At 33.2% G+C, this 12,920-nt stretch overlaps 1 protein-coding gene across 1 annotated transcript; it reads right to left on the bottom strand.

Moving 5' to 3' along the window:
- Positions 1 to 401: 401 nt before the first annotated feature.
- LOC18448630 (2-alkenal reductase (NADP(+)-dependent)) lies at positions 402 to 10,693 on the bottom strand. The gene is given in 8 exon segments (XM_088869270.1): positions 402 to 1,102; positions 3,020 to 3,088; positions 3,203 to 3,369; positions 4,504 to 4,605; positions 4,608 to 4,664; positions 7,705 to 7,716; positions 10,164 to 10,230; positions 10,232 to 10,693. Coding segments are annotated over 8 exon segments (1,035 nt in total). The 5' UTR covers positions 10,403 to 10,693; the 3' UTR covers positions 402 to 712.
- Positions 10,694 to 12,920: the final 2,227 nt, after the last annotated feature.

A 12,920-nucleotide genomic window follows, 5' to 3' on the forward strand; every position in this document is an offset into this window, starting at 1 on the left:
AACACAAACTATTTATAACGAATATGTACGTAACTTTAACTTATTTAAATGGTGTACTAATGTGTTGTCTTAAATGCCAATTTTAAAATTAGCGTTTCTAACAATCATCTCCTATAACATAAGATCAAATGTAATAAAAATCCATCAGGAGTTTCAGCTGGTTACATTCCAACGGTGGCAAAGATGCAAACTCAATACTCCTCTTTCAGCTCTAAACAAGTACCAAGCATCTAATATAATATGCTATAATTTGAGCTCAATACATTTTACTAGCACTCCACCAACAATTAAATGTGTGCAAATAATGGTTATTTTGGCATTCCTCAAACAATTTATTGATTGAAAAGATATCAAAGTGAAGAAAATAGCACAATAGGAGGATGACATTTTGATCGTTATATTTATGGATGGTAAAATGACAATCTTGGATTTTAAACTAAAATTGGCTAGAAAGCCACAATCAAAGAAAATTTGAACTTTAGGTCCAAATTCCGCTAAACAAAAAAAAAAAAAGGCCTAACCTCTCAGACAGAACAACACATAGAAGCTCATATACTATGCCTTTAACACATGGACAAAACCAACACAAAGGGCTCACATAGAAGCCTCAACCCAAACTACATATGCACAATATCAATGTTGCAAGCCTTTACATGAAGAGATATAATACCAACACTATCTTTTTGCCAGGTAACAACAGTAACCACATGCATTATTCACAAGAAACCAGAACTATTTGTTTGCCGATATTCTTGCCAGTGAAGAGTCCAATGAGAGCCGAGGGAGCATTCTCGAGACCTTCTACAATGTCTTCAACATAAACTATCTCCCCCTCCTTGATGCGCCTAATAGTGGCCTCTAGGAAGTAAGGGTACAAGTCCCAAAAATCAAATACCATGAACCCTTTCATTTCAATGCACTCCAATACAAGGCAAAAGAGGTTCTTTACAATTTCTGGCTCATCTTTGTTGTATTGAGAGATCATTCCACAAACCGAGATTTGGCCGTTGTCTTTCATGTTTAAAAGCACAACATCAAGCACGACTCCACCAACATTACCAACATTATCAAAGTACATGTCTATGCCTTCAGGGAAGTACCTGACAGAGATATTGACAATCGGATTTGATCTTTTCTACTTCTAAAAGGGGGGTGAGAGAGAGGGAGAGAGAGAGAGAAAGAGACTTTATTTGATTCTCATCAAGACCAGTGGCTTTGTCCTAGTTCTCAAGGTTGTAAATTCAAATATGATGCTTGCCAATAAATGAGAAGTTCATCATTCTCCTCAAGCCAGACAAGGAAAGGACTGAAGTCGAGATTTGGAAAAAAGTTGTATTGGCTTTATGAGGTTTGGAGCTCTTTGTGGACGAGTTTACTTTTTAATTTTGCGAAGTACTTCATTTTCCTTTATGTTTTCATAAGGCCTTATATCGAGAGAGGCCTTATATCGAGAGAGGAAATAAAAGAAGCCATTTTCAACTTGGACATAGACAAAGCTCCAATGGCAAAAATCCATCCTCTCTCCTAGTGATTTGGGTGTGCTATCTCAAGGCTTTAGGTAGGTATTTGTTTTTAGAATTTCACCATCAAATTTAAAATGGTACTGAGAATTAATACAATATACATAACCATTCAAAAAAAAAAAGTGTTCATGCAATGTATATTTTATTGACTCTTTCACACTTTGGCCCTACAAATTATTATTTATGCAAGAAACTTTTTCCAAAACTTGCTCTATTGAGGGAGCCTATGAATGGCACGGGTGCCACCCATTAGAAGATTGCAGTTTGTAGGGATTGCATGGTATTCAGTGTACTCAGTGTCAACCGATCTACTCAGCCTATGGGCAAGGTGAGTTCTGCCTGAGTGAGCGGTTACCCAACCCCCAAAACAAACACGACTCTCATTTATTTTTTTGTAAAACCCAAAAAAAATGGTAGTTAAAAAAAGTTCCAGGGGAAGAATCAGACCTAGTGCAGAGGGGAATACAAACGATAGCAATCCTAACCAACGCCGCATTTTGCGTTTGATGTAAGAAATGGAGAGGTTATATATTCCATATTTATTAATTTTGTCATTATTTTTAATTTGTAACTTGGGATGGACTTGGGTGAGCCAATGGGCGAGTACATTAGCCGAGTTGATTTGTATGGATTATGTTCCCCATACACTTCATTCTTGCTGAAGTATCGCATGCCAACAAATGTCGATACTTGAGCACCATATTGAAAAGAAGTGTATAGATCACAAGGGTGGAGTTAGCACTCACAATGCCAAGTTTGAGTGGACTGTTGCCATACCAACCACATCCAAGTGTGATAAATATGTGTATATACATTACAAATTTATTATCTTATTATAAAAATATCCATATGGGCATGTCTTGCACTTTGACACTCATCATACTCGGACGACTAAGTCAGTATCTAGGTAACATTGGGCCTGATGTTGTTTTAATTGTATAGAATAACTGCTATTGACACAATATATGTGTGTGAACCCATACAAATCACTTCCATACAATTGAGATAATGTTTCATTGGCCATTGGCAAATGACAAACATGCACTGCCCCAAAAATGATGGCCCAAGAAAGTGAGGGAAAAGAATATTCAAAACGGTTGAGATGCAACTAAATAATTAGAAATGCATTTAGAAAGTAACTCAGTCAACTGATAAGCCTATGTTGCTGACCTAAAATTGTTTACATTTCATGCTTGATGACACGGGTTTGCCCATCATATAATGGGAGTGTCTAGAAAGAAATTTTGTGCATGGAGGTTACAATTATTCCCACTCATTAGATGTCAAATTGGGTGGCTTGGAGTGAGTGACGCAATCTGAGAATTGTTTTTTTTTTTTGGGAACTTTGTATCTATTTAATAATACTATTACAACCACCCATTTTGAAATTTAAAGAACAAAAATGATTGTGACCTCCATGTACAAAAGATAAATGGTCTCTTTGTAGACAATCCTTTATATAATATGAGATCAATTGTGAAAAAGTTGGCGTATCTTTGCAATGCAGCAGCCAAGTCATGCTCTAAAGCTCCATCAAATCCAAACTTGGACTTCAATAGATCAACCTAGAAGGGCCATAGGTTTAATGTAAGTTCACTAATTCTCACACCAATTAAGATTAACAGTAAAATTATGCCTCATTTTAATGGTAGAGAAGATAAAACTTAATAGCAGCTTACCTTTTCATTGGACCCAGCACTACCAACAACATAGCAGCCTATTGCTTTCGCAAATTGGCCAACAAGTTGGCCAACTGCTCCTGATGCTGCTGAAACATATACACATTCTTCATTCATAAGCGGACGGCTCTGAAAAAGCCCTACATCTGCTAACAACCCAGGCATACCTAAAGACAATATGCAACAACGAAAGATCTTTAATATTCTTGTCTCCAAACAAGAAGATGCTCAATTACCCAAAAATAGTAAGGAAAAGACTCTCTCTCTCTCTCACACACACACACACATACATATTAAGAGAACAAAAACATGACAAAGGATTAAAATAAGCCAAAGTGCCAGACAAACAAAGAAGACTCTGCACATCAAGAGGCCTTAGCAGCACCCCATCTAGTGAGTTGAGGTTGAGGTTGTCAGCCTCAGAATTTGCACCGCTAAGAGTTACGTCGAAACAAAATACCAAGAGATGATGAACGAGGCATAGTACCTGTGACTTATACTATTCACAAATCTAGTTTCTCGTGGCCTCATATGATCCACAACCATCATTAAATGCAAAGCATGAAAACAAATTTTGAGAGAACAAATTTACGAGTATCAATCAATGCACCAGACACAGAGACAATATTCTAGAATAATAGATAATAAAAAGTGCGAGTTTTTAAGTCCTATTTAATAAACTGCTACATCTCTTGTATCCAAAGAAATTGAGCTAAAATTTTGTTAAAAAACTTGGTGACATGTATCTATATCAAATGCCTTACAACTGCTAAGGTTTTCATAAAATAGCACATCTGCAACACCTTATAATTCTTTCAAGGAAGTTCTAAATGAACTTCAACTTTTAATATTATTCTGACGGTTCTATAGACATTAGCCTTGTATACCAAACTTTTAGACAATTGTTCCACTAATAGTTACATACGGCAAGTTTCAGCATTTAGTGACAAACACAATGACACCCAAAAAGAAAATAAAATTTTCATTAGCAATCACAAAAAAAGCAAAGACATATAGAGATATAAGAAGAATATGAAATATTTATGTGAAAATATAGAAATACAATTGGTAAAATGGGTATATATGAAAATAAAAAGTTCGAAATAAAAGTCTCAATTGTGTCCATTATAAGGTGAAAGGGATGTGGGGAGTTCATGATGAAAATGTTAATGGCCATACAACAAGTAGTTAATTAAGATTAGCAAGATAATATCAACTAAGATAGCTCAATTCAAATGATATCATAGAATTCAAATGATATCATAGACAAAAGGAAGATGGAAAGGGCAAAAGAAAAATACCTAAAATGCCATTGTAGTAGGAAAGAGGTACATTAATGTCAGTGATTTTTCTAAGCGTTTCAGACTCAGTCATTGTTATCAAGTTGAATTCTTCCCATCCAGTCCCCAAACCAAGTCACCTTCCTTAAAATCGGGGTGCCCGGAATCCAGGAATTCAGAAACTCTTGGATTCCAAATATGTCACATAAGATAAATTACAAAAGTAAATAAAATCTGATAAGGATTTCACCATCTTCTACTGATAATAGCATACTAAATAGTAGAACTTGAGATAAAAAAACCAAATAAAGATGCATAAAGACTATCAAGAGATCCAGTTAATTTCACATTCGTATAAGACAATTAACAACCAGAGGATGGATAGATTGAGCTACTAGGGACTGTTCACATGCATAAATTGGCAAAATTTGTTACCTTTATGCAGTAGAGCTAATGGTTATGGTGTAATATATTGCTTTATCTTCATTCGGGTTTAAGCTATTCAGCCTCAATACTCTAAACAAATCTAATGTAAATACAAAAGAAAGTGCTGCCATTATCCCATTTCCTAAAATATATTTCTTTTGTTTAGGCATAGAACTTCTTAAAAGATAGGAAAACTTCAGCATTATGTGTACCATAAATTGAGTAGCCTATCAAAATCTATATGTGCAAACTATATGCAAAACAAATGAGAATTTGAAAATAGTCGTGATAACTGACGAAGTCCCCATTTCTCCCATTGTCTCAGAGAGAAGGCTATAAAAATTCAATCGGGACAATTATATGTTCAAAGTACATCATGTTCATAGCAGTTAACTGTTACATGTAGTTGCATCAATGTTTTTAAAATTACAAACAATTTTGGGTAAATTTTGGAGAAAACTTTCTGACATTATGTAGAATTCTAGTCGTGTTTCTTACTTTGCTGTTTTCAAGAAAAGTTTGTAAGACCAGTTTTTCCTTCCATGAGATTTACTAGAGTTAGAAACCCGACACTTTTCTTGGAAATGCAATGATCATATCTCGTTCATACATAGCGAGGAGTGGAAATACTCCATAGATGAGCAACACACAAAATTGTCGGGAAAAAAAAAGGAACTATTTCATCCAGGTTATAGTTTGAAACACCACTTCACATTTTCCTACGTTATAGATATGATTTAAAAAATAAGATGTATTATAAATGGGTCATAAAAATCATTACCTCATTTGTCTTCCTTTGGATATGGTTGAGACTTTGAAAAGCCCACCACACTAAAGAACTCATTAGGCTCTCTACGATTCGGACTTGGGCTAGATTGGTGAAGATTTTAACAATGCAACATTATGCCCTTAGTTCAACTCCTACCGCTAAACTATCCATATATAAATATAAAATTTTAAAAAAACATGAAAAAATGAACTATGTAATATAGTTATCAAAACAGGATCAAGTTGTTGGATCTGACCATTTAGACTGTTAGGTCTGACCAATCGGGCCGCCGGGTCTAACCAGTTGGTGCCTTTGCCGGTTTGATCTAAAGTGATAAGCAAATTTGGTCGAGAATCGGTTAAAACCAATATCTAACCGAATTTGGCAAGGCGGATCCCTCAGTTTTGTCCCTCAATTTTGTCTAGTCAGACAAATTAAACACAGTGGGCAATATTTTAATATATCTCATGTTTTTCAACTAATATTCAGATCTTTTCTTTATTCTTAAAAATATGGTCCCACCAGTCTGACTAGCAATCAAATTGATTTTGACTGGATCAAATTCCTCACTGAGCCTGCGGTTGATGCGATTTCGATAACACCACTATGTAAGGTTCTTAATCCCATGAAGGTTATTAAGATCACCAAGAATCAACATCAATAACATTCCAGTTCCCTCAAAACAACCTCCAACTACTTAGCTTAACAAGGATCATTCACAACCAAGAGAGAAAGAGGAGCAACAAAATCAATTAATTGAAGCTCAGCCACATCAGCATGAGTCCTCGAAACACAAATGCCAAATATATCATTGTCCAACCAATCCATTTTGTACAGTAAAGACTCCACAACCACAACATTGCCAAGGTCATCAGGCTTACAGCATAATTATCAAGATCAAACCGGTGCTTGAATCGATGAAGGGGTTGTTCCAATCAAAACCACTCCAACCAGCAGTTAAACCGGTCTAACCTTTTTCTCATTATATTTCTCAATATAAAAAGATTAGAAAATTTATTAAAATCTTAAAAATTCATTGAGAAATAGAAAAAATGCAAGTTAACTAATGGGAAATTAGTAAGAATAATAAATTATTTTAAAAGATATTGTAAAACATTAATTCTTTGATAAGAAAACATTGCATTTTAAAAATTAATAAATTACCATGATTAACATTGGTTAATAATTAAATGCTGCAATTTACTTAATTAAATGTTGCATTTTATTTAAGTAATGTGTAAATTAATCATTAGTAACTAGTTAAGCATTACATTTTATTTAATTAAACATTGTATTTTGTTTAATTAATAGCAAGGTGCTTATGGAAAGCTTTTTCTCTTTCCATATTACATGAGAAAACTTACAGAGAGAGAGAGAAAGAGAGAAAGAGAGAGAGAGAATACAATAAAAAGTAAGATTTTGAAAAATATGACATTGTGTCTTTCAAAAAAAGTAAAGCAAGACAGTTTATTTTTTACCACTTTTTGTTTTTGGATATAAAAAGTTTCCATGTAATCAACAAAAAAAATAAAAAGAAAGAAAAATATCATATAAATTGACAATAAATCTGAAAAAAATAGAATTTTAGCTCAACTTGCCAAACCGGATGGACCAATAGAATCGGAAAAACCAGCAACCGAACTGGTTCGATTGGTCAAATGCCAGTTTTGACCTGTTCAATTCAAATCCCGGTTTAGTACTTGCACCAGTTCTACTGGTCGGACCGCCAATCCGTCCCGTTGTAATAACTTTGCGTTACAGTATACTTTCTTTAAGAAATAGCATTTACCCATATAGTAGTCCGGAGGAATACAATATAAAGTACTCCACTGAGGCACTTATTGTTGATGGACGATAGAGATCCATGCCTCAACGATCGTTGAGGTGGGCCCCATAATGGTTAATCTCCACTGTCCCCTCAACAAGAACCAATAGTTGTTGCCCCATTGATAAACAAAGGAAATTGAATATATATATGGAAATTTTTTTAAAAAAATGCCTATATGCAAAATGCCACAGTGTTTTGCCTCCGTCACTGCCTTGCTATGTTCGTGGCGGTTTATTGAACGGACCCGCAACGGACAATGCCGTTCATTGCGGTTCTGCGTAAATTTTTGGATCGCCGCAGACCTAGTTTGTCCGTGATAATACCCGCCACGGACCTAGTATGCCCGTGATAGTACCCGCCATGGACCTAGTATATCCGTGATGGTACCCGCCACGGACCTAGTATGTCCATGACGGTACCGGCCACGGATATGCTAGATCTGTGGCAGTCGAAAACGCACACTGTCCGATTTTTTTAAACGGCGATTGACCTATGGGCAAAATCACTAATCACTATAGCATTTTTATATATATGGGAATGGATGTTGTCAGCCCACAGGCTGATTGCTACAGTGGGCTGATCTGACGGCCACGATTTTATTTCGTATTTGAATTTTCATTTTTTTTAACAAATCCAAATCATTTGAAAATTTAAGCGTACATTCTAATCATAAAGGCGCACCTAATAAAAATATAAAAAATAATTCATAAACTATAAATTGATCAAAGTACCTTGGAAAAGTTTTCAGGGTATTTTGGTCTATTTATATTTTTTGAAATATTTTTGAAATATGTTTATTAGATTCTACTATTTTTAAGAATAAACGTTCAAAATTTCAAAATGAGGTCGTGACCATTAGATTGGACCCAGATTCAATCTGGGCCGTTAAATAACACTCTAGTTGTTAGCCCAAGGGCTGACATAATCTTTTCCCATATATATATATATATATATATATATATATATATATATATATATATATATATAGCGCCCATAAGTCAATGGCCGTCTCAAAAAATTAGATTTTGTGAATTAATTTTTTATATTTTTATTAGGTACATCTTGATGAAAAGAATGAACGTCTAAAATTTCAAGTGATTTGGATTTGTAAAAAAAAAAAATTCAAATACGAATTGAGATTGTAACCGTCAAATCAGTCTAGATTCAATCTTTGGCTGACATTCTAAGTCAGAATATGGATCTTTTCCCTATATATATATATATATATATATATATATATAATTTATATACAGCCGAGGATCTAAACGATCAAATTACAGCCCGCCTCAAAAATTTCAATAGAAGAAGTTGTTTTGATGCTCAAATATCCCCAAGTTGATCATCTCGACATCAACTTGCATGGACATGAGAAAAAAAATAGATTTTAAATTTTGGAAATAGTGCATCTTGTAATATATTTTTGGACCGTCAATTTTCAAGATTTTCACATCTCGGCTCGATCTACACAATTTTTGAAGCTTTAAATTTATAATTAAAGATGAAAATTTATTTTAAGGCTATAACTAAGATTTCCAGCATGGAAACCACATTTCTCGACACTTTTTGAAGGTGGCTCTACTTTGATTGTTTAGAGCATTAGCTCCATACAAACCACCCATTGTTATATATATATATATATATATATATATGAATATGACGATCACGGATGTCCAAGATGGGATTAGCCCACTAGCTCATATGAACATATGAGCCCAACGTTCCAGATTGAATCTGAATCGATCTGACGATCACGGATGTTTGGTAGTATTTGAATTTTAAATTTTTTTTTTTACAAATCCAAATTACTTGAAATTTTAAGCGTGTGTTCTTAAAAAATAGGTGAATCTATCAAAAAAATATTTTACATAAAATAAATTGACCAAAATACCTCCAAAAAAATTAGAGGGGTATTTTGGTCATTTTGTTTTTTACGGATAGTTTTTTTTATATTTTTATTAGGTGCGCCTTGATGATAAAAACACACATCTAAAATTTCAATTGAGTTGAAGCTGTAGAACAAAAAAAAATATTCAAACACTACCGGACATTAGTGATCGTCAGATCGGCCCAGATTCAATCTGGACCGTTGGGCTCATATGTTCATATAAACTAGTGGGTTAATTCTACCCTTTTCATATATATATATATATATATATATATATATATATATATATATATATATATATATATATATATATATATATATGAAATTAGTTTGATAGGGCTGCAGCCCTACCAAAATAAGTAAAGCCTCACTATAGAGCTCATAAAAAAAAATTGCAATTCATGTTGAAAAACCTTTGAATCGATTATCTCAGCTTAAATATTATATTGTGAAAAAAAAATTAAGATTTCAAGTTTTAAAAAATAATACATACTGCAACAAATCATGTTAAATCATCGGTTTCACCCTAAAAATAAGTGTTCATATATCCGCAAGACCTACACCATTTTTTATCTATAAATTTTACTGCCGGTTTTAGAAATTTATTCTAGAGCCACAAAGTGCTTTTCAGATGAGGATTTCAGGAGACACTTTGTATATAAACAGTTCCATATAAAAGGACGAAATTGTTAAAGAGATGGACAGTAAAAAAGAAGAGGAGAAATTTCACTGTAATCCATGAAAACAGAGGAAGATATTGAGGAGAAGGGCACTTACAGAGCCCGGTTCGTACCCAGCCAAATAGGTTGAGTTTTCTAGTTTGGTCATTTTAAGCCTCATTGTAAGGGTCACAAGAGAGGTACAGGTTCTTTACTAAAACAGCCTCTGAGCCTTCTGGTACTTCGAGTTTAATGGAACTTGACACCATTTCCATGTCTTCCTCTTTAGGAAAACCAGTCACATGGTCCTTGAATATGATCTGCCTGTTACTCACCTCCTCTCCTAGTGCCATTTCCTCTTCGATTTCTCTCTCAAAAAAAAAAAAAAAATATATGGAGTTGGTGTTTCTCTCTCTACGAACAATACCCAATTTCTCTAAGCCCTCCTCTCTCTAAACAACAACACCCAATCTCTCTCTCTCTCTGTAAGGAAAAATACCCAATTTCTCTGAGCTTTCTCTCTCTCTCTCTCTCTTACGATATAACTCGAGCTCTTCAACTCTCACAAACACTTTCTCTCTCTATTTATAAATTCTCATTCTCTCTGTAGAACTTCTACCTCCAGTTGATGTAGGTGTTCCCACCTGTTCATGATTAGAGTTGCCAAAAATGGTTCACCAGGGCTGCTGCCCTATTTAAATAAGGCTCACCCATAACTCATCTAAAATTGCAATTTAAGTATGAAAAAAGTTTATATAAAGTTGCAATCTTAAAATGTAAAATTAATGCACCAAAAAAATCTATCTAAAAAGGTTATTTTAATATTAAAAAACCCTACAATTGATCATCTCAATATCGAGATGTACAAATATGAGAAAAAATAGATTTTGATTTCCAAAAATAGTACATCTCACAACATATTATCTAGACCGTCCATTTCAAGATTTTCATATATTTATAGATCTACTTAATTTTAATGACTTTTGAAGTTTAAAATTTTATAATTAAATATAAAAATATATTTTTAGACAATTCTAAAAATAATTTATATCAAAATCATTTGTTACAATAAAATTTGGAGGTTCACCTTAATTGGCTTGTTTAAGGTTGCAACCTTATAGAAACCGCACCCTTCAAGGATAAGAAAATCTTTACATGGATTGTTTCGGCTTGAATATTATAACCATGAAAAAATAAAAAAAAATAAAATGAAGGCTTCAAATTTCAAAAATAATAAATATACTAGCAAATTATCTAGGTATTCTATTTTGTCTTAAAGTTAGTTAGATGTGTATATTTTTTGAAGGGTGCGGTTTGTATAGAGCCAAGGCTCTAAACTATCAAAGCAGCGTGCATCTTCAAATAGTATTGAGAAATGCGGTGCATCTTCAAATAGTATTGAGAAATGCGGTTTCAATACTGGAAATCTTTGTAATAGCCTTAAAATATAGTTGCATATCTAATTATAAAATTTAAAGCTTAAAAAATAGTGTAGATCAAGCAAATCTATGAAAACTTGAAAATTGACATTTTAAAGATACATTATGATTTTTTTTTTCCTTTTATGTTTCCAAATATTTTAGATGAATAATTTTTTAAAAAAATTAATTTTGATTTCATAAAGGCATAAATGTTAAGATTTTCCAAATAGATGGTCAAGATACATTGTTGGAACGGGTTTATTTTGACAATATCTAATATACAAATCGAATTTTATTTCTAGAATTGATTGTTGGGATGAAAAAAAGCCTATGCAATATAAGGTCATACGAATACCACAAATTGATTTTTTTAAAATGTGGTTTCACTATACTACAATGACTTGGTGACATAAAACGGCTCCCCAAATATAATTATTGCAGAAAAACCTATACACTCAATCCAAAACTATTTGTTCCGAGGCCCATGCTAACAAATCAAAGCAGTTTGGGACTAGCATTTTTATACCGCTCGTTATAAGAATTCAAAGTATCATGGAACTATTAGTTTCAAACAGATCATTATAAAGAATTAGCAAGCAATTCGAAACTCTACTGGGGGTACTTCAAAAAAAAAAAAAAAAAAAACAAAAAAAACCAACCAGAACATAGGCATAAATGTAAAATGTAGAGGACTAATTATAACATATATGGGCATAAATTCCGCTTGAAAGAAAGTGTTTTGAGAGAGAGAGGATGGAATAAGTTTTTGCTTGAAAACCATGAAGAGAGAAAAAATGATGAATGAGGTGAGAATTGTTAACCTAGATGTGAAAATGAAAAAATAACTTTGGACATTCAAGGCCTCAAAGTCAAAAAAAATGTGAAGGGTTTTTTAGCCTAAAACCTTTCTAGTACTTTAAGGAGGACTACACGTTACACTATTGTCATGTCTCCTAGGGGACAACAAATTATTTCCCCAATTGACAAATATTTTAAATTATTTTATTTTTAATCTTAGTCTAATATTTGTCAATCTCCTTTTTTTGTTGTTTAAATGTAACTTTTTCAAGTTATTTTTTATACACACAACTCCACCATTGTTAGTCCCAAGCCTAGATGAGAAAAAAAACTAATCTTGTTAGGTTGGCAGCAATGTTCGCAAAATCGAACCGGAATGATTAGACGGACATGAGTCCGGAAGTGGTTTAACCGGTCTAACCGATAAACCAGTCGATTCAACCGTTCTATCGGGGCAAGTCCGGGTGCTAAAAAAAAAATGTTGAACAAATAAAAAAGATGTAAAAAAAAAAAAATCTACTAAAATATAAAAAGCATATAAAAAATGATTGAAACAAAACACATTCAAATGAAGTTGAATTAATGAAAAAATAAATTTTAACAAATCGATTTTTGAATTAAAGTGAGTATTAATAAATTTTTTTTTTAATAT

Source organism: Amborella trichopoda, chromosome 6 (genome assembly GCF_054954075.1).
Source record: "Amborella trichopoda isolate Santa Cruz 75 chromosome 6, AtrichopodaSantaCruz75HAP2 v2.0, whole genome shotgun sequence".
Lineage (NCBI taxonomy): Eukaryota > Viridiplantae > Streptophyta > Magnoliopsida > Amborellales > Amborellaceae > Amborella > Amborella trichopoda.